Source organism: Sparus aurata, chromosome 24 (genome assembly GCF_900880675.1).
Source record: "Sparus aurata chromosome 24, fSpaAur1.1, whole genome shotgun sequence".
Classification (NCBI taxonomy): Eukaryota; Metazoa; Chordata; class Actinopteri; order Spariformes; family Sparidae; genus Sparus; species Sparus aurata.
Genome location: NC_044210.1, coordinates 20,899,026 through 20,924,788, shown reverse-complemented (window position 1 = coordinate 20,924,788; position 25,763 = coordinate 20,899,026). Strand labels below are relative to the sequence as shown.

Genomic DNA, 25,763 nt, shown 5'->3' with positions numbered 1-25,763 from the left:
CAGTAACAGTAGATTTCATGGAGTGCTATAATTACTTCCCCAGTCTGCAGCTGCAGGCTCTAGCCCCCTTCTGTATCCCTATTGCTGGTCTAAAGGATCTTTATAGAATTTGGGTTCTTATTTGATTACAAATAGACTTCATTTCCTGTGTCTGCATTATGCAGTTCCCCCATTTCCAAACTACTTACTGAAGCTTGTCGTGTGTCTCTTCTGTGAATGGTGTCTGTCTTTCAAGGCTCCATTGGCTCGGAGCTGACCACCAGCAATTGTCAGCGTGTTTATCACCTCGGATGCAGGAACACATGGCGACAGGTGAGGGGACCCTTTTTTTTTTTTTAATGTAGTACTGTGAAAGTTCAGACTGAAACTGAAACTCAACCTCACTTTATTTGGGAAATATGGAAACTGTAATACCACTGCAGCTGCAAGTTTTGTCATATTTCATAAGATTATAAATAGCTAACTTCAAGTTCTGGGTGGATATATCCCATGAAAGCCGTTGAGAGACTTTAAAGGGGGCCGGTGATGTTAGGAGACACACTGTCAACTTCAGTGGTGCGCTACTGACTGACTGAACACATTGATACCAGCAGGGTTTTAATTGGGCCATGGCTGTCCAAGGCTTTGATTATGCACTTAATTAGTTAATCTTGCAAGCCACTTTGCCACACTGACTGGTAAAAATGTTGTACCGAAATACTCATGTGATGCAAAACTATGTGAAGAGTCTCTGCAGGGTTTTGGCGTAATTGTTCTGTTTATTCAACTTCATGGTGACCAGTGCACAGAAATGTATGAATAGGCACGAAGGTTGGGTCAGAGTATAAAAAAATCTAATTCTTCTTTCTTATTTGTTGAATACATATGCCTACATCTAGTATTAATGTCTTCTTTCACTACAGATTTTCAGATTAGATGCTAAAATCAGTAAGGTATCCCATTAATTTCTATATAGGCAGAATTTGAATTTTCTATTAAAAGCCAAACGTTCTCAGCAAACTCAACCATATTCTTGCTCCTTAAGTACATCTTTGATAAATGACAGTTGGAAAATAAAAAAAACACTATGTTTGAAACAATTTCGGGATGAGATGCAACAATCAGCTATCTTTCTCTAGAATGTTACATGTTGTTGCTTTAAATAATAAAGTAACTATGCATTATGTCGGAGAAAAAAATATTCTTGGCCAATCTCATCCAGTCTCCCTCTTCCAAGAAAGGTCCAGCTGTAGCCTTGCAGATGGTACAACCACGGCCCCTGCAAAACAATTGAAATAGGTATTTATTTGTATCTATTGAGCAGAAATAATGAGGGTAAACTATGATACTGATACTACATAACCTAACTGCTGAAAAATGTTATCCATAAATGTTGATATTGTAAGCTTTTTTATTTAGGGGTTTATTAGTAAAATGTTTTTTTTTTTTGTTTTATTTAATCTAATTTAATCTAAAAGTTAAATCCGCCACTGACAAACAGTTTTGAAATTTATATTGTAGGGCTTTTATTGTGAAATGTACAAAAACAGAAAAGAGTGTCTGCATTTGCTGGATCTGAAAGCACAATACAAGTTTGCCATCTTGGTTCAGACTGAGGAGCTTCATATTACTATTTATATCTCCATAAGTATAGGTGCAACCCTTTGCTACAGTATTTAGAAAAATTAGAATAGCATCCATATTTTTATAAACTGCCAGCGGATAACTGTTTAGATTAACAGGTGTAAACCAGTTACAGTAAACCAGTGGAAACACATTATCTCAAAGTTATGAAGTGTATTGCGATGCCTCATTTGGTTCTGCAATGCTGACAGACTGACAAAATGACACACTGGTGCAGCTTTATGCCGGAGCTGCTTTGTTCAGTCTGAAAACACAGTGTAGAAGCAAGCCTTTGTTTCAGCATTATTGCAGAATCTCTGTCCTAAAAAAGCTAATGTTTTGCCACTCTTCATAGCTCACATGGTGGTAGCTTTTAACAGTTAAGCGTTAGCTGTTTCTCTTTGATAAATGTGGTGATGGCAAGTAATCAGACTAAAGTGGGGAGTTCCCAAATCACAAACTGGATGAAGCAGTGGCTAATAATGCTGGCCACTAGCTTGTCAGCAGCATGTGTCAGTAACTGACAAAATCTTTACACGGATAATGCAAAAATACTGACTTTTGAAGTGACAGCTGTTGGCAGCAGCATATATATGTCATATTATGAATATCACAGACTCACACCTGGTAATTAATGTTTCCAATGAAGTGCCCAGTCTAATCACAGCATGCCATATGGAGCAGCATGGGTTTGACTGACCTTCTATCCTCTCATGGAAAATATCCTCCTCCTCCTCTTCCTCCTCCCCCTCCTCCTCCTCACTCGCTCACTCTGTGATTTTATCATATAGGCTTTTAATCTGCAAACACTAGCCAGTGTTCTTTTAAGATCCATCATCAAATGTAATCTTAAGGGTTATTTGAGTCCCTGCATTCAGTGCTGATGGGTGGGCCTTACCTCACTTGATCCTGATGATTTCAATTTATGGGGCCTGTTTTTGATTAAACACCGCAATGAAAAATAATCATTACAAGCGTATCCACATTGTATGCTGTGTGTGTGTGTGTGTGCGTGTGTGTGCGTGGTGTAATATTACTTTGCTCACTTGATTGAGACAGCGTGGGTGTGTTGGACATGCAAACGGGTAACAAGCCGCTGCAGAGGGAGCACTCTGTTTTTTTGTGTCCCTGCAGATCTTCAATGAGGAGTACGCAGTGCTGTATCTCGACCAAGGAGGTGCCTTAGTCGCAATAAGACACACGCCGCTTCCCATCCGGCACCTGTGGTGAGTCGTTATGACAGAGACACCGTTTGTCACAGCATGACTAATTCCCATCGGAGGAAGCAAGTCTTAAGTTAGTCAAACAAAGGTAAATTAGTTTGTCTTGGAACCGAGGGACGATATTGTTCTGTGCAGAAAACCCACCAGCCATGGAGAATTCTGCTTTGACAATTGTCATTCCATTTCACCATTCTGTGAAGCCATAATGAGTGTGGTATCTACTGATCAGTGACTCAGCCCCGTGCCAAATATGAAATAAAGTTGTCAGACAATTGTCTGGGTCATTTACTTTCGCATATAGTTGGGGCGAAGGGTGAGCAACGATGCGTTGTGCCACAGCTGTTTGTGTTCCCAGGTTGAGCTTTGATGAAGGACGGCAGTGGAACAAGTACAGCTTCACCAGCTCTCCTCTGTTTGTGGACGGGGTGCTGGGAGAGCCTGGGGAGGAGACGCTCATCATGACGTAAGTGACAGATTCGTCAAAACTTTAATTAAAGCAACAAAACAAAAAATAACCCTTTTATGTGTGTATGTATGTGTATGGGTATGATTTAGACTTTTTTCAGGGAAACATTTCACACTCCAGACCAGTTAATTTGGGATATCTAGTGTAAGAAACATTTAAGAAAATAGCTAAATTTGAGTCAGTAGTGAAGGTTAGGTAAATTTAACCCTAACCCTAACCCTACATTTAGATTGAGGTAGGGATCTATCATCAGCAATCTATGAGCGATGAATTTGTACTGGCTATTATCTATTGAGTGTTCTAGTGTTCTTTCTTGTACATTATTGGGCGTAATTCCCTATTACATTCAGGTTTGAGTTAGAAGGTAATCCTCAGGGTAAGGTGTTAATTTAATCTCAAATATTTACAATAGAGTTTGTAATATTATGATGCGTGTAATTATGGCAAGCAAACTATTGTTCTGAGTCAAAAGCCATTCAACAACATACACAAGGGCAACAAACTGCAGTCCAAATATTTGTAAAGTGACACAAAGTCATGTATAGTTGCTAGTTATTAGTGGTTTTATAAAAACACTATTAAATGTTGCACAGTAAAATATATATATATTGTCATTGATACGAAGAAATAGATTCGATACAAAATGAAATGTTGTGAAGCTGTAAACTTTAATGAAGAAAATGTAAATAGCTGTAACATTTAGAACACACATTTTGGACAAATTCTGTGTCTCAGTCTCTGACAGTAGTCTGATAAAAATGTACAAAAGTGTCTTTAACTGAAACTCAACGTACTTTTACCTTCAAACTGTATATTTACATTTGGCAGATGCCTTTTGTCCAAAGTGCCTTACAGTAATTTATACATACACTGATGGTGGTGGCTGCCATGCAAGGTGCTGACCAGCACATCAGGAGCAGTTTTTGGGGTTCAGTATGCCCAAGGACACTTGGACATGCAGACCAGGGAAATCGAACCATTGACCAAGGAGCTGGCTCTACCCCTGAGCCACAGCCACAAACTGTACTTATCAGTCATTCGGACACCCTAACCTATCAATACTGCACCTGCCCTCAATTCCTTAAACACACAGGATATTGAGGTTGTGAGTGCAGAGAGGTTTGTGTATTATATTTAGGATTAGTCAGGTAGTGGTTATAATTAGGGTCACGGTAAGTCTCCAGGCGAAATAAATTAAAACCTATATATTTTTACCTCCAAGTGGCTTAAGAAAGGTTTTTGTGCATGTGTGTGTGTGTCCGTGTGTGTATATATATACACACACACACACTAGTCTCTTCTGCTTTAACCCAAGTCAGTGCTGGTTGCATCTATATGCAAGCCTCCTCGATTCAGCATTCCTGACTGTCTGTTTTCCTTTTCATGAATAAGAAAGATTTCTCTCAAGGTCTACCCAACATCAAAACTGTCTGTCTCCAGATTATGATCACAGGAGATCAATGCTTGAGCGGCGAGCGACAGCGTGACTGTCCATTTGAAGAACATGAAGGAAAATGATCAAAATAATGAAAAAAAAAAAGAATTCCTGAGAAAACAGACCAGAAGCTTTATTTAAAAAAAAAATGTTTGAGCAGCATTTAAAATTGTGAAAGTGCACTGTATGAATTAGTGTGTCTTCAGAAACCTGATTTATGAAGATTCCTTCTGTGTTCTTTCACATCTCTTATTAGAATAGCCCAGAGCTGGAGTGCGTACATATGCTATGACACTGCACTATTCCCTTATTGCAGCAGAGATTTAGGTATTTGGCACATGTTACCAAAGGGTTTCCACAGCCACTTCATCAATGTTTCATGACACCTGCCATGAATGACAGACTGACAGTCGGCTCTGTTGTCGACTCTACAGGACAGAGATAGAGCACAGCTGGAGAGACAGAGAAGGAGAGAGAGAATAGGAAAGTGCAAAGCAATAGTCTCGACAAAAAGAAAAGATTTTGGATGGGAAAGGGACACTGCAAGGACAATACTCGAAGGTTTGCATTGAGAATAAGTTCCTGAGCACAAAGCCTCTCAGCTGGCAGACACACCATTAGTTTTCATAAGACCATCATACACCATTTTTTTTTTTACTTACTTACTTACTTATTTATTTATTCATTTATTTATTTATTTATTTTATCAATTTGTACTCATTTTAACAGTAAGTGCCTGTCATGGTCGGGTGCCCCCAGAGCTCATTGACAGATTGATTGTGATAAATATGTTGCGGTATGAATGGTGAGGGGAGTCACTGCATAGAAACACATCTGTTCAATTTCGTTTGAGATGGAATATTTATCTGGTTAGCTCCAAGTGCTATGTTGTAGGCAACTGGACTTGCCTGAACTTGTTTGAGTTTTTTTTTTAAACGTTTCACCTCTCACCCAAGAGGCTTCTTCGGTTCTAACTAACTGGAGGGAGTTGCAGGCTTTTAAACTTTGTGTGAGAGTGTCCTTACAGAGTCCTTAAGGACACGTGTGAGCTCTGTTGATAGGGCCACTGAAACAGGCCTTCATGTGGGATGTTAGGGCTAAGTGAACCGAGGTGTGAATGAATGTAAAGCTGTCTGGGGAGGGTACTGCATTGTAGGTGGGTGATGTAGGTCTGTTCAAAGACATCTTTCCAGTTTGATACAGATGGATTATTATACTCCTCTTTCACACCATCTGTGCAAACGATACAACACATAGAATTACCATGCCCTGGATCACTGAGAACCTTCATCCACATTATCTGGTTAGTCTTATAACCTTGGATTCTGTTTTGTTTTTGACCTTTTAAAAAATGTGGATATTCATCTGGCTTTCAGATGAAATACGCTGAGGTTTTCAACAACATCATCTGTGTATCATCAGTTGAACCGATTGCAGCAGACAGTAATAATAGTTTGTAAATCACTTTGCTAGCACTAGCTAGCTCGACAGGACGGGCAACTACACTGACATTTGTGTGCAGACTGACAGCCCATCCCTCGTCTCTCTCCATTGAAAATTAGGGGCTATTGGGAGCATATAGTACAACCATAACCAGATTTTACATTGCACACTTTAATGATAAATATATATTGATAACTATAACGTAATAATGTAATATATATGTAATACCTAATACGTTATCGAAACAGGGAGTATTACAACAATTTATTTTGTATTAAAGTAGACCTGCACTAGCTCTTACAATAAAACTGAATAAATCAAGTCAAATTAAAAGATTAAACCTCACAAATTCATACTTGGGGATTGCTTTAATCTCTGGTCTATTACAACGTTTTAAACATACAACCAACAAAACCCTTCACTACAGTGATCATGTAATGAGAAAGAAGAAGATAAGCAAATTGTAGTTACTGTCTGGTGCCAGCTGTGCCACTATTTATAATCTCCTGAAACAGCTGGACACTGTAGTTTGTGGCAAATGTGAACCAAACAGGAGTAAATAATGCACTTGTAGGGTTCAGTACCCATATGATGTGTGAAAGGTATGCTGCATGCATTCTATGTTGTAACTACAATGCCTGTGTTCATAGTAATAAAGGAACATGTCACTCAGTGCAACAGTGTGATTCACCAGTGTATTTCTAATGGTTTAACAATAGAGGTGTTTTGCAGAGAAGAATAAGACTCAATGTATCATTGCTTTTGGTCCTCTCATGGAATGTGTTGACAGTGAAGAAAACTCGGAATATCATCAGCTGAATGCTTTCACACCAGTTCTGCTGATCGTTATCTGCACCCTGTTTTGTCTGTAACGAACAACATGCTTGGCTATTTTCCAGGATATTCGGCCACGTCAGTCATCGCTCGGAGTGGCAGCTGGTAAAAATAGACTTCAGGTCCATCTTCAACAGGAGGTGTACGGAGGCGGATTATCAGACGTGGCACCTACACAACCAGGTACGCTCCATGCCAGCACAGAAATAAAGGCAGTTTTATCACACATCCTAAAAAAAAGTTGGTTGAGAAATGTAGATGCAGAAGGAACTACATTCATCCCTTAATATAGGATGATATTTGCAAATTGCCAAGAAAGCAAGTAAAGTATCAACATTTTTGTTATCTTTATTATTTTATCATGATTCGATTTCAAATTTAAAAGATAGTTCAGCTGAAAATATTATATAGTTACAACCTATCTAGAGTTGTGATATAGGTGGGTATATAGATATAAGAGTCAAATATTAAATTGTTACAAGATATTAAAAGTTACAAGAAATCATGATAAATCCAATTAAAAAAAAGGTTCACAAAAGAAAAATAATAACAAATGTGCACCATGATGGACATGGACGGGTTATGAGGCAGTGGTGAAAGTAATTACTGAAACAGCAGGCCCAGCCCCTAAAATGTGAATGTCCGTGAACAACACGGTTACGGGATTGTCAAGACAGTAGAGAAGCGTTAGCTTATTCACTATTGCTCATTTCTGTGCAAATGGTTATAACGTCTCCGGGAGCTTTTCCCACTCAGCTGCTGCACATAGGTCACAGTGCTGAGGCCCTCCCCTCCCCACACACAGAGGTTCACTGACCGTGAAAACATGAAGAGTGACCAAACTGGTAGAAATGAGATGGAGCTGGAAGATGATGCATTCTGTTATCATTGGTTTGTTTAGTTTAGAGGCATACTGTTCAGGATTTGTTGGTCCCCGTTCATTGAAGCTCTATTTGAATTTGGCACGACTCCCCACCTCAATGAGGGGGACAGCGAGAGACAGGGCAGCAGTGGTCGAGCAAGCTAGAGAATGAATGAAGGCGGCATAAAGGAATACAACATTATTGTCTGATTTAATGAAAACTCTGTGAAGGAAATGCCCAAACTGAAAGCATTTGTAAAGATGAAATTGTACATGGTTATGAAATAAGACAAGGCAAACATGAAATGTGTAAAATTCAGAACAGGGAATAGTTAAGCTTAAATGGAAATGTGTTATTTAAATTTGTCTTAATAATGAGTTACATATAAAGGGCTAAAAAAAAGGGATCAATTAATGTAAATTGTGAATGTAATAACAACTCAACTCATTCCTAAATTACCTTGTCTTCGCAAAGGAATATTCTGCAGTTTTTGAGCATTTCCAATCCAGGAAATAATATTAAAGCTCTACCACTGACTCCCCCAGGAATTAATTGGCGCATGTTTGCACCTTGACAACACATGGTCCAGCCAAACATTACATTTTAACCTAGTCTTGTTTGAATTTTAGCTTCCAGTGCTCAGTATCAGAACATCCAGATCAGGATGAGGAACATAAGAATGTGTCTACTTTGACCCCAGCCTGACTTTCAAACAACAGTCCAAAGAAAGGCTCTGGTTTAGGGGCCCCTCTGGGACCTACAGCCTGCACCCAATGCTAAATAACTTTTTAGCTGTCTCCGAAATGACTCCCTTGTTTACTTATTCTCATCTTCCACTAGATCAGACACTCAGTAGTTGAGGTGAATTTTGGCACGACTGTAATTTCTACATCTATAAAGAGTTTGCACTATATAGTACAACCAAAGTCATTTCAGATACAGCCTTTGATGTGCACCTCTATCAAAAGCATTATATTGTGGGAATGTTTCAGGGTGCACAAAGAATTTGGGACACTCAAATGCAACAGAGACAGAGAGAGTAAAACAGTGTCAAGGTAACATAGAGGAAGTGATTCCAAGCAGCTTATGTATCTTATGTCAGAACTCTGAGCCGATGGATGCAACTCTATTCTGCTGCATAAACAAAATCCCTAACGAGGATTCAAGTTTTGACTTAATGGGCCATTATTACAAAATAAGATGCCAATTACTTCATGGAAAATTCAATCTACAGCCTGTAGTCTGTTTGGTTGAAATGCAGGTTAGTTTGAGCGGGGCCACTTGATCAAATGCCAGTAATGTGAAATCAATTGCTGACCGTCTCTGCTTTTAGCTTGGCTGCGCAGTTAGTAGACTAAAGCCGGATGTCTCTCAGGTCCCAGAGCACTTATGCAGATTCCTGCTGATGCTCTGAGTGAACCAACCCTACCTCCCTACCCCCTGCATAGATTAAACCTGCCCGAAAAACCCCTCAACCTGGTCAGGCCTGATCCTGAGCCAGAGAGTTAGAGCACACCTTTATTTATGGCCCAGTTCTGTAATTGGTTTAGACACCCATATGCTCAGAGCAGGCTAATGATCAGAACTTATAGTATGGAAGTCGACGAGAGTCCAAGCCAATTACTGGGCTAACTGTCCTAAAATAGGTGCAGTAAGTCCGGGTCGGCTGCAAAACACTACCTAAAAACAGAGGACAATGTTTGTGTTTTCAGTCCATTGGGAAAGTTAAGGCCATTTTCAGGAGCTGGAAGTCTATTTGTGGATACAGCCTGAGTTTTTAAGCATCTCACTACTGACACCTAATGCACAAAGGCAGAATGTTCTGCTGAAAAAAAAACCCCACAAAAACTGAGGAGCAGTGTAGTGAAGGATGTAGTGAAACATTCTGGTGTTATCATATTTTTTGTACCCGGCCTGATTTTATATTCACTTCCTACGCATTGGTACGTGGCTAAAAATGGAACGGGTGCTGGCAGCTTTTTGCAACTGTAGCTGCTTCTTATTCGTTCATCTCAATATCACAAAAAAATAGAAAAAAAATCTCTAAAAAAAGAGCTCAAGCAGCACACTCACCAGTGTGACACATGCAAGGGGGAACAGTTGTTAAGTTAAGCACACCAAACAGCACAAGCCTGTAAAAATTCACTGAACAGGGATGCACAACACGCTCAAGTAAGGCACCAGTGCTTCTCACACACAGTGAGAGGCACACACGGTTGGCTGCACCGTGTAAATTATTTATGAAGGCAAGTTCCAAGAGTAGCTAATTTTTTAAACTCTCTCCTCTTGGTTCTCTCCTGGAATCGGGCCCACAGGGAGAGCCGTGCCTCATGGGAGTGAAAAGAATCTACCGAAAGCTGAAGCCCACATCCAGGTGTGTTATGGGAAAGACATACTCTGTGTCCATGACGTCGGGCCCCTGTGAATGCACGGAGGCTGATTTTGAATGGTGAGTGTACATTTCTTTTTTTTAACCATAATACTGTCCTATTTGTACTCCCTTCTGTGTTGTTGTTACAGGGGAACTCCACCACAGTCAATTTACTTACACAGGCTGTGAAAACATAATGTTTTCTTTGGCTAATGATGCCATCAGGGTTATTTTAGCTTGCAGGTGGAGACTACACATTTCGAACCTAAAGCCAGGGTTACAAATGAGGGCATGAAGTTTGAAGTATGTGGGTGTTGACAAGGCCTTAAAAGTCTTATATAAAGACTTATGGTGGCTGCATTCTGCAAAATGTGTTGTTTTGTATTTTCACGTGAAATTAAGCAAGGTCCAAAATGTCCAACTCCTTAATATGGAACTTAATATTCCACTAATAATCAGAACAAGAATGCTTCATGTAACCACCTCAATCTGAAGAGTCTGATCCAATCTTAATTGGTGGAAACCCTTGATAATCCATCCAATAGGAAAATATAAGTGCCTAATTACCATGCAAACGCTTAATCTGATTGTTTCTCTTAGGCTGAAATAAATCTATTCTCACTGGTTGAAAGACTTGTGGTTTTTTGATATCACATATATATATATATATATATATATATATATATATATATATATATATATATATATAGATATATATATAGATATAGATATAGATATAGATTTAATTTTTTTTCACACTTCTGTCTGTGGCACTCAAATCTGATCCTGTTGGTTCCTAATGAGTTTGTACTGGAAATCCTTATAAATAGCTCATAAATAAGTGGGCTAAATTATTTCCTACACAGCTGGGCAACGTAGTTTTTAATAAATGTTTCTCGAACAGGCAACAATAATACGCACATGTTTGGAACTACCTCCAACTGTGAATGTTTACCCATTTGTCACACTGGTAACAATCTAATTTGTGAGTTGCACTGCGGGACAATGTACAAGAACACAGTAAAGACTGTATTTGGTCTGCATACTGACATGTTGGTAACACTCTGTAATCATCGTTACACCCTGTTTGTGGAAACACTAATTCATTGTATTGAATACAAGCCTCAGAAGAAAGTAATAACAAAAAAGGTGCCTTTGGAGGCCAGATGTGAGAGCAACAAATAACAAAAGTTAAGTGTTAAAGGAACAGTTCACCCAAAAACATACACTCTGTCATTATGTACTCAACCTCATACAGATGGTAAATTGGGTTAAGTTTCACAGTATACAAAACATTTGGACTACTTAATACATTGCAACTCAAGTAAATGGGGGAAAAAAGGCTTCATCGAAGTCTCATCAAAAACCAAAGACCACGCTGTTGGAAAATGTATGATTTACACCCATTTTTAAGTTAAAATCTTCACTGTAGCTGCAAAGCTAAAACTGTCCAGTGTGGGTGCACAGGCTCAACCATTAGTCAAGTGTGTAAATAACGTATTATTAAATCAATACCTTGGGTATTCTGGAGTCTTTGATAACATCCGATGAGCTGTATGGACCCACTTTATTAAGATTAATTTTTTTTAAGGTGGTATTTGTTAAGTCCCCATCTACTTCAGTTGTTTAGGAGAATGCTGCAGTTCTGTTTTGCTGTAAAGCTCCAATAATGTACTGTGGACTACAAAACTTCACCCAACTTTCATCATAGCGGTGGGTAGATAATGACTGAACTTAGATTCTTGGGTGAATTTATCCTTTAAGGAAGCTATTTCTAATGCATTTGGCACTGAAAAACATCCTTATTAATAGTGTGAATACATACTGTCATATGTCCCCAGGTTTAAGGAAACTGGCTTTAAGTGATGGATTAAAAGATATGACATCAATGTCATGCATAACCTCCAGATTATAATTATAGAGGAGCTCTGGCTACTGCTGCTGCTATATGGAACCCATTCAACTGCCTAAACCTGTATCTGTAGATGTCTGTTTGTGTGTGGGCGTGTGTTTACGTATGTTTGGATGGTTACCTGAATGTGTGCCATCGTGCATGTGCCAAAGTGGTCGGAGGAAAAATAAAAATTCACAGCTGCTCTTGTAGCTACTGTAGTGACTCTACATCACAGCTACAGTCACACGGAATGTGTTCCCACAGCCTCACAACTGCCGTTCTTTGAACAATCAGCAGTATTAGTGTTGCTTTTTTTTCCTTTCACTTTGGTCCCAAATCAGCACGTCTCTTGAGTGAGGCAGCTCTTGGAATAAGCACCATCAAAATCATAAATCACCAAGCCTAATAGCTTTCATTAACAATCACAACACTTCTGCATCTGTGTGCATGTTGTACTAATTGGGGCAATTTGTCCCTATCATTTTGGGGACACAACGCTGCTCTGCCTTTTCATTTGTAGGACAAACAGCTCGTGGGCTGTGTTTATAAAGCGCCAAGGAGGCACACAGCAATTGCTGTAACTACTTTGAAGTCAATACTAAAACGACATCAAGTTTATACAATGTTTTTTTTTTTTTTTTTTACAATTGTGTCTTACAATTTTAATAAGACTCCAATAAACCTAAACTACAGCGCAGATTATGTTTTTTCAGCTTTGAATATTTAATTAATTTTTCATTGACTTTTTCCTGTGAGTAATATCAGTCATTTTGGGAGTGTTATTCTAACCTGAAATAATCTTTAATCAAATTTTCCAAACACAGCCTCAGGAATGAAAAAAAAAAAAATCAATATGCTGGCTCACACAGGCATTTGGTGGACCAGGAAACGTGTGGTTTTCATCTTGTTGTCTTTAATGGAAATGTAAATAGTGTCAATTGTATCCTGTGTGGGCTGGTATCTGAGGATAACTGCTTAACTTAACTGCTGTGCTTGTGTCTACTCGGATCATAACAGCGATTACGGCTATGAGAGACGGACGAACGGCAAGTGCACCCCCGCCTTTTGGTTCCATCCATCATCGATGTCCAGGAGTTGCACCATGGGGATGACATTCCTTAACAGCACTGGGTAAAAGCACAGACCTGAGAGCAGAGCAGAATCGACACACACATTCTTATGAATAGCTCAGGGTACATTAATTAGTTTCCGAGGGACAAAAAGGACAAGCTCACGAACATGTGGGCTATATGATCAAACGTTCACTTTTATAAAACAATCATTACCCACTGATGCAATCTAGTGTAGGAGAAAAATAGCTTGTGAGTCATGTCAAGGCTTTGAAAATAGTGTAAATGAAAGATTCAATACCCTCTTCAGTGTGAAATATGACTGTAAACAATCCAGATTAGGCCTTCATGGTCACATGGTTACCGTGGCAAAACAGTTGGCACAAAAACTACCTGGTTAGGTTAAGGAAAAGATCGAGGTTGGGGTGAAAATTTGCTAATGTGTCCAGACCACCAACCCAATTCTTCTCCTTGCACGAGCTCGTACACTTTTTTAAAGATTTTGTAAGCTCCTCGTTTACTCCAAACTGCAAAAGACAAAACCAAACATGTACAATAATACGTTGGGAAAAACCTAGATTTCCTGGGTGAACGACCTGTATAGCCACAAGAGCTTGCTCTGAAGTTGACTGTCACTTTTGCATAAGCTGCTGTTATGTCTCCTAGAGCAACAGGAACAACGCCAACACTGCGACATCAGCTGCACTGATGAGCTATAGAGCCATTTCTTCAGTTGAGCAATGGCTCATGGTAGTATTTAAACTTTTAAGAGGTGGGTAAGAGGTCTTTAAAGTGCTTGCAAAAAAGTAAAATTGAACATTTACATTTCACCGACAAATGCTTATGAAAACATTGTCCTTTGAACAAACACTACTTTCTGCAAGTAATGGATATGTTTTTGTCCTCTGACTGTGGAGTATTTGAGGGTGCCCTCGAGTACACACATTTCAGCACACAAATTTGGTTAATATAGTAAATATGGGGTCATTTCAGAAGCAACCGTTCTCTTACACAGTTTAGATTCCTTGCCAAATGGCACCCGGGTTATACTCCTGTTTATGCCCAGTCACCACGCTAACAACACTACAGACACGAAGTGAGTCAGACATTTTCAATTGTATGTGTTTGGTGTAGAGTCTACAGTGTATGGACTGTTTATGAAACACGGCAGACAGAGAAACATGCAGCTCTCTAGACTCACTTGTAACTTTGGTGGTCAGATTTTCTATTTGAAATGGTGCAGAATACATTTTTAAGGCGTGACCCTCCATCTCATCCATTTAGTCTTTTACTCCTCATGATTTGCAGCCATGCAGATAGCTGTTATTCGTCCAGCTTCTGAGATTTCCACCTTTATCTATCCGTGCCTCCATGCAGTCAAGTGATTCGCACAGCTTTGACAAACAAACATGTAATCAGCAGTGTCTCTTTCCAAACACAGTACCCCTGCTACTCTGGATAATTGAAATCAAAGCGCACTGCTGTTTTTTTTTTTTTTGTTCCTGCTACAATTGCTTTGTTTTATTCACATCAGGGTGACAGAGATTTTGCTCTCCTGCAGTCAGTCACACAAGCTTTTTGTGTTTTCCAACCCCAGCTACAGAAAAGTGGTGTCTAATAACTGTACAGCTGGAGTCAGCATGGAGTACACAGCCAGAAGGCAGCAGTGTCCCATCCAAGCACCCAGAGGTCTCCACCTGGTCACCAGTGAGGGCACGCTGACAGCCACACTGGGAACAAATGTCACCTTCCTTGTTTTTCTTGAGGAGGTAAGCTGTTTTATGTGCTTCTCAAAATGAACTGTCACCCCAAGAACATCTCATTATATTTACAATGTATAGACGGTTTAAGCAACATTAAGAAGCATTTTGTGCGATTTGGGACCCCCACAGATTCTGTGTGCAACAGCACTGTCATAAATACATAGCCCAGGGCTGTAACGATTTGTCATATATAAAGTAGGTGCTAACTACAACTGAAGCTCATTACATCATAACAGTGTTATGTGTCAAAACTTGTATCTTACCTTAAACATGTATGTAATGCTGTGAATATACCCTGTGTGAAGTGAGAGCAGAGCAGAAACAAGTGCTAAGGAGAGTGGCTGTGAAGGAGACACCATCCATACTATTACATGACACTGTACCATCAAAATGATTTTGAAGCTGTTATTTTATGGTAACAAAAAAATTGTTACATCAAGTCTGAGATATTTTCCACATAAGCCAACTTTACAAAGTGTAAGTTAGTACTCTAGGAAGCAGTATTCCCTTCAGACATACTGTATCAAAGCGGAAGTGACACTAGAAACACTTGTCATATTCTTGTTTATCTCTCCTGCCAAGTGACAACCACGTTTCACAGTCAAATTGTTAAAAATGTGGAGTAGGACTCGTAGTTGGCTGATGCTGGCAGCTGTGTTTCCTGCTTGCCACTACAGACAATATCCCCTGGCTGGATCGTTTCTATGGGGACAAAGAACTATGCTCAGCTCCGATCATGTCATGTCATCATCATCCTGTTACTGACTTGATTTGCATGATGAAATAAAACAAACACAGTGTTTTGTGTCAGTATCGAATACGAAGATTTAGGACACAGTTTACACTGTAAAGCCTTCACTAACAGCCCTAATAGCCTTTGCTGCTCTTCTCAACCAAAAGTGATTTGACATAGTGACACAGCCACACCGCCATAGAGCCATGAATGGATTAAGAGAGCTTGGAGCTGCCACTCAGTCTTGCTGCCAATTTGTGACAGGAGCTACTCGCAGTATTGCAGTGAAAAAATACCCTGTGGCCCAAAAAACATTTCCCCACAGAGCACCATTATAAAAGATATGTCTTTAAAACCCGGAGCTTTAAAACTGCATATCAAAACTCTTTGAACTGCGTGTGTGAGGGCTTCATCCATTATATCTGTGTACAAGTATGTGACATCCCAGTGTAAAGTAATGGGCTGTGCATGCTACACAACATGAAGATGGATGAACCCTTTTTTTGGTTTTTGCACTGGGTGAGCAATGAATGGAATTTTGTCCAGTTGAAATAACACATCCGTGCTCACCACTCTAGACCTTCACCTGGAGCTGGTTGTACCCCAAAAAGCTGCACCCAGACATTCTCAAAAATCTATATTTTTACAGCACACAGAATATTAACAGTACTGGTAAAATCATGAATGAATGAAATCAATGAAAGTACAGACATAAATGAATCAAACCATCATAAAAATATCCCCTTACACTATCATTTTTGGAGTTGCGCTAACTTGTGTTGTTACACCAGATGTCCCGTTTATATCGCCTATTGCTTTTAATCAAATGCAGTTACACACATCCTAGTAATCAACTTTTACATGACAAAAGTTTAAGTTAGCTTAGATATTTCTTGATTTCTTGCAATTTAGTAAATCACTCGTTTGAAACTAACTAGTATTACAGTAATTCACAAATTAATATACAGGGTACAGTGATAAACATCGATACAGATCTTCTTGGGCTAGGGTGAATAGACTGTCCCGAATTATGGTCAGTTGTCCAGAATCCTCAATGTTGTCTTTTCTTTCCTGAAAATTAAATTAAATGCAGGTTCTGATTGGTTATAGCCTTAGTAAGCATGTGAAGTATTCTTTTGGTGATGCCCACTGAAGGGCACTGTTGTGGCTCTCCATTGGCTACAGCAGGGACTCCAACTCCAATTGTTGTGCAATTGTCAAACTCCAAATGTTTGACAATTGCACAACAATTCATATAATAATTAGGACACAATTACACTAATGTCTAACAGGAAAAAATGAAGGTATGACATTTATATATCCAGAAGGTCAGCTTCACTGTGACATGCTGATGATCTGCAAAAAAAAAGTTCCGGTCATTATTAATTCTAGTTTTCTTCTCACGTAAAGTAGTTCTGCATGCAGTCAGGCAGTTATGTTACATGGACAGGTGTGATAGGCACCAGACTGCTTAAATTAAAAAAATACAAATAATTTTATGAAACAGATAATAATATACACACTGTTGCATAAAACACAGTCATTGTGCTTCTTTTTCCTCATGAAGGACAGTTGAGTTAATGAATAATAAGTTGTTTTTTTTGACTCATGGGTTTCACCCTAACCCTAATCTGGTAACCCTGACTATGGCTCTTAAAGCAAAACTCTCGCCAAAAAGCAACCGAGGCTTTATTTGGGAGTGAATATGAGTCAAACCTTCTCTACTCATGAACACGAGCATTGAGAACATTGTTTGTGTACACAGAGTTTATGAAAAGAAGGTTTTTGAACTACTCACATTAGCTGCTGCACCTCCTGCGCGTCGCCGTCATGGCAGACAAAAAGTGTCGATACCTGAGTGCGACCTAACAGGCAGGAGAGTAATGGTGAACCGCTCCTCAAGCGTGCCTGTCAGGTCGCACTAAGGGATCGACACTTTTTGTCTGGCATGACGGCGACGCGCAGGAGGTGCAGCAGCTAATGTGAGTAGTTCAAAAACCTTCTTTTTCATAAACTCTGTGTACACAAACAATGTTCTCAATGCTCGTGTTCATGAGTAGAGACCCTGGTAATGCTACGAGCAAAGTTTCATGTTGTGTCGAGCCTTCTTAGTGTTCTAAAAATAGCGATTTTGATGCTAGCATGTCTTGCCCCATGCACTCCCGTTCAAAATTAACGTGCCCAAAACCGAAACTACGGTAAATCTTAAAAGTCCCTCTTTTGTCGTAATTATGCTTTTACACAAAGGTTTGACTCATATTCAATCCCAAATAAAGCCTCGGTTGCTTTTTGGAGAGAGTTTCGCTTTAAGGGAGTAGCAATTCATCACACATTAATGTTCTACATGAGATACAGTAAACAATTCACAAGAATCCAAGATTTCAGACTACAGACACCCTTTGGTGTACCTTTACATCTAAAGTACGCAATGACCAGAACATAACTTTTTTGACCATTACGCACCTTTTTCCCAGAAGTCTTCTGTTTTAGTGAAGTGTGACACAACAAGTTAGTTGAAACCTGAGTGAATGCGTTGGCGATTAGGGGACCTGCGGATTCCCTGAGAATGTTTGTTCCCTGCAGGGCGACGGGGCGAGGACGAGCATCACGCTGGACTTTGGAGACGGCCACGCTGTGACCTACTCCAACGTGAGCTCCATTGAGGACGGAATCAAACACATCTACAAAACCGTGGGGATCTACCGTGTGACCGCCACCGGGGAGAACAGCCTCGGCTCTGAGACTACCATGCTCTACCTGCATGTAACATGTGAGCTACTGAGGAGTTTGTTTGAATACATGTGTATTTATTTAGATAGGAGTTTTTTGTCAGTTTTTTGCACTCACACTTTCGGCTCTCTCTGCTTCACACTTTTTATCACATTCTGTTGAAATGAGCCTTGTCAGCTTACACACACTAAACAGCACGTTCTGTGCTTTATTTCTGCACAGAACACACTCTCCTCCCATAACCAAACAAGCAAGCGAGATGGAACAAACCCCACTACATTTATACTCAAGGCAGCTTATGCTTCACAGACGCTCAGCCCATGGAAGCCTATGCAGCCTCACATGTAATGGCGCTGACCACCCCTGGTGTATTCAGGGGATGACAGATGTAACAGAGCTGACTTATTGATCAGGGAGCGACGCTGCCCCCGCCAATCTGTCAATTCTATGTGCCAGCCAAACAAATAGAGCCACCGCAGGCTCAGGAGTGCCACGGATGAAAAATAACACACAGATGGCATCCAACGGTCCCAGCGCAGGAGATAATTCTGCACAAACTCATCCACACCTATAAAGCCACTCTTTTTTTCTCCATTTGAAACGATAACGTTGTTTTTTCTTCCCCTTTTTGCACATTGCGCGCAGTGCATCGAGTTCACCATGTGATGTATATGTGTGCCTGAGTAGGTCAGCTGGAGTATATCCATCTCTCAGCTCCCTTTGTGGCGGTGAGGAATAAGGAAGTGAACCTGACTGCTGTTCTGTGGCCCAGCCAAGTGGGAACGGTCACCTACATATGGTGGATTGGAAATAACACAGAGGTACTGTGAACTCAAGACTTTACTTCTCTCTGAGCTTTTACTTTGTTACGCCTTTGCCCGATTGCAATTAAGTAGGATGCTGACTCTTCTGCTCCAAAACGTGAGAATCATTATTTTGTTAAGCTATTTTTGTGCAACTAGCTTGCAAGAACTGCGGCCTCGTTAATCAGGTTCAATATAAATTGTGGAGCATGCTGATGTAATAGAACTCAAAGCAGCTAAATCACTAATAGTCAGTGAAGTGTATCCATCCTTTATTTTTACTCTTAATTCCTTCAGCTAAGGTCTGAAAGTGCTTTGCAGAGCTGATCAATCCCACAGTTGAAGGGTCAGAAAAGACATATTTTTCTACTAATCCCTGGTGGCATCAAGCCATGCAGATAGTTCGATTTTTTTGCACACAGATTTTGAGATCTCTGCCTTTGAAATGTCTTCCCATTTACATAATGCAGGAAAGCGAGATTTCTTTTGTGCACATTAAAGCACAGAATGATTATATGTTAAAAGCAACCAAAAAAATAAGTCTCTCTTGAAAAATTGTCGCGGTTACTCAGAAGCAGCGGATATTTATAAAATGTAATTAATTTGTCATTTGATTACATACTGTAATTGCATTACTTAATTAATCACCTAACAGCAGAAGTCAAATTATGTATTATCATGTTTGAACAGAGAGGAAGTACAGTTTTCACACAAATTTACCTGCTAAATTATCTTTAGATACTAGCAGTAAGCTACGTGTGGCTTCTTCCCTCACACTTTGCCTGGGTCTTGTTCAGCCTGGACAAAATCTAGAAGAACATAGGTGCAATGAACACCTATATGGTGGGCTTTATGCCAATCCTGCTGATAGGCTATCCACCAGTACCAACGCAGCACAGCATTGATCTGTCTGGCTAAAGGTGCGTAATGGCTACGCACCCACCAAACATACCTCAAAGATATGATACCTGACGGGAATAAATGCATTTTTGTCACCGTTTATATTTAACTTGTGTAATACAATTATATGGAAAATTAACATGTACGTAATTGAAAAATTATATATTCTTTGTTGTGCAATCATGTGTTTCATGAAGTGGTGAACCAACCTCACCTGTTACCTGTGACCCTGTTTGAATATACAGTATTTCTTATTATTTTTGTGAACTAACACTTTAAATGTGTACATAGAAAATAGGCCAGCTTCTAAATTGTTGGTTGAATCTTAGTAAGATGTTATTTTCTTGGTAAGAAGAGACTAAGATGTCAAGTCGCTTAAAAGAGTGAACCTCCATCTCACTGCATGCTGGAAGCCCTGTATGGAGCAAAGCTCCCCTCTCATTATCTGTCTTCGTAATTGCAGCTATGTAAATGTGTTTGTTCGGCTCCATCAGGGGCCTTCCACAAGGACAGCCAGTTATGTCGGTTTGTATCAAAGCGCGGCAGGATTAGCATCTTATAGCTTTTTGAAGAACAAATGGAGACGTGAGTGATGACAGGAAGGAGCTGCTGGTGTCACACAGGGAACTCTCTGTGGACCCCGACACTGTGCGAGGCAGGGCACAGATTGTTGCAGCTCTCACAGTGTGCTTGTATGTGTGTGAACGTGTGTGTTTTCACAGTGCACTAGCAGGCTGACACCTCTATAGTGTAAATAACAGCAGTGTGAGACTCTCCTCATCTCCCCCTACCTCCTCTATGTCTCTCTCTCTCTCTCCCCCAGCAGCCAGTAATCACCCTAGAGGGAAGTGTGTCATGCACGTTCCCCCGGGAAGGCATCAGTACAGTTACTGTGCAGGTGTCTGTAGGGAATTCCATTCTGCAGGACAGGAAATCCATCGCCGTCCACGGTGAGGCAACTCTGTGACTGTGCTGCTCTGTAAACTCACAAATACATGTCTCACGATAGTTTACTGTATGATGATTATTTAGGGATAACTTGGGTCTCATTTTGTTGCTTTGGCTATGACCCTCATAGCTAATAATATTGTAATATTGTTCCCAAGAGTTGCCACCCTCCATCAAGTTGTCTTTTTATCACAATTGTATTTGATTTTTTATTTTTTTTTTAACTAGTGCAGTTCCCGTTCAAAACATTCTGTTCAACAATGTAACATATGAGGCATTATTATTCATTTAACTCTTCAGCATTACATCAAAATGAATGCTCCACCTTGAATAAACCGTTGCCTGGGGCCCACACTTTTATAATCGGCCCCTTAACAATCCACCCCAGAGAGTTACAAAGCAGCCAAAGTGGCTGGTCATAATCTGTTTTTAGAGTACGCTAAAATATCATCCAAAAAACATTTTAAAGGACAGCTGCAGTATAGTGAGGCTGTGTGTAACAAAATCTTTATTCATATTTGATCAGCACTGCCTACATTTAAAGTGTGATCAGAGTTAGTTGCGTGTCCGATGCTGTTTTCTTCTCCAGTGATTCGCCCCACATATTCACACTCGTAAATGTAATGTTGTTGAAGTGAACTGCATGCAGTAAGCAAAGCTATTCATTTCAAAACAGGCATATTAGTCGCTTGTGTTGACGTAAATACCGTGGTTATATATTAAAGCGTGGATTTAATTAGCAGAGGTAGTTTTCTGATAACATTATTATGATTTATAAGACAGCATGGCAACGTTAAATATTTTTCAACTCCAATGTTTGTGGTCCAGTTGTAATACTGGTACCGATAGTTCAGCACAGACTATATGGTGATGTGAGGGGTTTACAGATCCATTGTTGTGGTGTGTTCAGACCAAATGCTAAGAAATATTCACGTTGCATTGCTCATTTTGATTGTGGGGTTATTCATTTTTAAATCATGTCTACTCGCGTGACACCGTAAAAATGACTGCAAACGCGTTGGACGCAGCGCGCTGAAGTTCACCGCACCGTGTCTAGATGACTACAGATTCTGGAGCTGATGATAAGATGAGCTGCAGGTGTAGGCAGCCTCAGCTGTCAGGGAAGCCACATCCAGCCTCTGCAGAGCGACAATGAACTCCAAACAAAGGGATTTATCTGTGATCCGACTGCAATAAATGAATCAAAAGGACGTCAAATTAACAACATAATAATACAGTCTTGCATAAAGCCTGAACTCATGCTTGCTCAATGCTTCTTCCCTGTATGGAGTTCGAATCAATCAGAGCTATGATGTGCAAACATATTTCCAAAACTTACCAGGTAGTCTGAAAGGCAAATCCTTTCTTGTCCCATCTCTGTACGAGCAGATTTCTTATGGTACAGTTCTGGTTGTCCGCAAATGGCCCCCTCAGCGACATGAATAGGCTTTGTCTGATAGCCTGAAGTCTGATAGGCTTTTGCGACATAGCATCACGCAAAATTGATGCTTGAGTCAAATATGTTCAGCTCGCGTGACTGTCGCTTGACTTGAAAAATGTTGCGTCTTATCATTGACCTTGAACGCAATCCAATCACGAGAATGATTTGCGCCACATTTGGAGGGAACATGGCATTACACCTCCTGAACAGCAGCGGATAGTTCTGCCAAGCAAAGGTAAACATTCCAGCCCTTGGAGCTAACATAAGCTGGCGTACAACTGTTGACAGAATCTAGGAATCTCACGGCCAGTTCAAGCCGAAGAACAGAAGACCTGTGTTGCCCGCATCTCCCAACTCGTCTGAATTAACTTGATGCTTTTGTTTTTTCTCCCTGCAGCGTGTTTCTATAGCAAGTTGCTGCACCGTGCTAATTCCCATTTTGCTTACGTCTGCTCTCTCGCCATGAGATTACGTGTGAGCGCGGTTTCAGTATGCAGGGCCGTGAAGGCAGCGAGTGCTGTAGCTCTGCCCCCACCGACACACAGAGCAGTATTCGCTGTTTATTCCAAAAAATGTGTTAGTATTGAATTTGTTGCAGGTCCAGACTGCACCAGATATGACACTGCACTTCCTCAGCAACCGCTCAAGCGTAAAGCAGATCAGATGATATTGCTGTTTTGTTAGTGGAGCAGAGAGAGGCACTGAGATGAGGCACTCGAGAACGCGTATAAAGTCACATTCTTACGGACTGTAACGGAAGATTCAGCCTGAGTCCTTCACAAGAAAGCCGCATTCCAGCCGCGTTAAACTACTTAAACTAATCATCCACAGACTTGCATAGGCAACCAAGAGACAGGGAAGGGCAATCCACTCACATATGGCCATAATGTGTTTTAATTGTCACAAATTGTTACACAGAGCCCCTTTAATGAATCGGGTAGTTTCCATGTCTGCCAGCTGTTGCGGAACTCTCTCCTAACCAATACATGAAAAACCAAACCCAAAAGCCACAGTGATGTTTGAGCTAACTCTACGGCAGCTTTGTGCTGCTTCGTCATTATCACAGCCTTGATATATGTTTCTGTTATTTAGAAAAGTGTGTTTATACGGTTAAGATTATCTCTGAATGCCTCATGAATAATGTATTATTTCTAAATTGTTGTTATTAACCATCAGGGAGGCTGTTAAAGGAAATGGCACCTCCTAATTGCTGAGATCTGGGAACACTAAATACATTTGCTCAGATATTCAGATGGGTTTTCAACTATCCACCCGGTTTCCCAAACATCTTTGAAAGAGAAAGTAAATAGTCAAATTAAATCCCCAGATGTAAACACCCATCGCAAATTACAGATGGACTTCTTTATCTACAATAGACCAGTTGTACACAGAATTCCTGTCCAATAAAGTATTACAATTATTCACAACCATTAGAGCTCGCCATTAGAGATTTAGTGCACCGTTATGTCACCGACAGGTCTCTAAGGCCCTCTGATCAGGGTTTGTTGATTGTTCCTCACTCCAGGCTTGAGGCTAAAGGAGTCCGTTCTCTTGAAGTTGTTCCTCCTAAACTTTGAAACTCACTCCTTTTGGGCTTAAGATCTGCGGCTCCTCCAGACATCTTTATGAAGCAGCTGAAGAACCACCTGCTCCTTTTTAACTCAGTCTACTATTTAGAGATGCACTGGATCGATAGAGGCATCGATATAATTTATTAAGCAGGCTGGTTGTGAACAGACGGGACTGTTCCAATTTAAATACAGTTTATTTGTAATAATGATAATAATAATAATAATGCATTTAATTTGTATAGCGACTTTCAGGGTACCCAATGACACTTAACAAAGTGGAACAAACAAAACAGCACAACAACAAAACAAGAATAAATGGATAAACAACAAAAAACACAAGATAAAGAAATAGAAAAGTTGATTGATGTGGCTGGATTTAGAGCTGATAGGCCTTATTAAAAAGATGGGTTTTTAAGTTATTTGTCGATGTTATTATAAACCTCAGTGTTACTACTGTCAGTAACCTTCATCCAGTCGGTCATGATTGATCAGACACTGTGCCACAGCAGTCCCGATGTATAACATTGCCTTTTCTATCACCATAGTGGATATTGGACATCAAGCCTTTGTATCCTCTTTACTAACTATTACCAACATTACACACACTTTTGGTTTTATTGACTGGTGAAGTGGTTTAGATGATCCAGTTGAACTGTTGGTTTGGTTACAACCTGTGTGAATGACTGACCTGTTGTGTTTTCTGTAACATTGCTGTGTTCCCATTGCACTGCCGTTACTTTGACGAAATTTAAACTGAGCTACAGAGTTTAGATATGAAAACAAGACACAGGTTGAAATAGACTGGGGCTGTCAAAATAAAACGTTCATTTTGATGACTTAATTACACGCTTTCCACTCAGTCTATCTATCTATCTGCTCTGTTCTTAAAGGAGCCACGCCACTCTTATAAACACCAGAAGTCAAGTTTGGTGGATAACATGAAAGCCCTAGATTCTACCGCAGTCTGTCACAGTTTAGGCTTAAAAAACACTTGATGGAAGTGTTGACTGGAGCACCATTTGTACAATTTATGTAGCAAGGAATTTTCTAGATTATTGGATTAGATTATTTTTCGATGCTTTACAGCACCCCCAAAATACATAAATAAAATACATTAAATGACAAATCAAAGGTAAAAAAAAAAAAAAAAAAATCTCACATGCATTTATTTTACTCCTGGCAGAATATTTCCGATCTCATCTGCTTGCCTTTTCGTCCAACCTGGACGACCACAACCCTGATGTTGCCGAATGGAGGCTGGATGTGAGCCGAGTCATCAGGAACTCTCTGATCCAGGTGAAGCTCTCTCTCTCTCTCCCTCTCTCTCTCTCTCTCTCAGGTCCTTTCATAGAAACCGTTGGTTTACTCTGGTAAATACTGTGCTCGCCTGACAGGACCTCTGACGGTCTGTAAGTGCATCGTGACCTCCCCGAGGCTTTGAGACATGAATCTGACTCTTATGATGATAAATGACAAGGCAAGAGGGAGGAGAGGGGTAAAAATGCAGTTCAAGAGCACGCTGATTGCAGTGGCCTGCACACACACACACACACTGCGAGTTCAGGGCTGTTGCAGTAACAAGGTTATGGATGAAGCATACAGAAGAATAAATGTCAGTATGTGCTTAATGTCCGTGCAGCACTGACCTGAAGGGACGCCGGAACTCCCGTGCT

The 25,763-nt window shown here is 40.2% G+C and overlaps 1 protein-coding gene across 6 annotated transcripts in view; it reads left to right on the top strand.

The window, feature by feature from the left end:
* LOC115576612 (VPS10 domain-containing receptor SorCS1-like) overlaps positions 1–25,763 on the top strand; it is a 103,381-nt gene that overhangs the window by 58,715 nt on the left and 18,903 nt on the right. For 5 of the 6 annotated variants that reach the window (XR_003982897.1, XR_003982898.1, XM_030409150.1 and 2 more), the window contains exons 11-21: positions 236–312; positions 2,737–2,828; positions 3,181–3,288; positions 7,069–7,186; positions 10,182–10,315; positions 13,149–13,262; positions 14,799–14,970; positions 18,281–18,467; positions 19,115–19,248; positions 20,954–21,080; positions 25,274–25,386. Coding sequence is in view for 4 of the 6 variants with exons in the window: in XM_030409150.1 (XP_030265010.1) it covers positions 236–312; positions 2,737–2,828; positions 3,181–3,288; positions 7,069–7,186; positions 10,182–10,315; positions 13,149–13,262; positions 14,799–14,970; positions 18,281–18,467; positions 19,115–19,248; positions 20,954–21,080; positions 25,274–25,386 (1,376 nt within the window). In the remaining 2 variants the exon portion in view is untranslated. The remainder of the gene's footprint in view (positions 1–235; positions 313–2,736; positions 2,829–3,180; positions 3,289–7,068; positions 7,187–10,181; positions 10,316–13,148; positions 13,263–14,798; positions 14,971–18,280; positions 18,468–19,114; positions 19,249–20,953; positions 21,081–25,273; positions 25,387–25,763) is intronic. The other variant, XM_030409151.1, reaches the window with a different exon arrangement.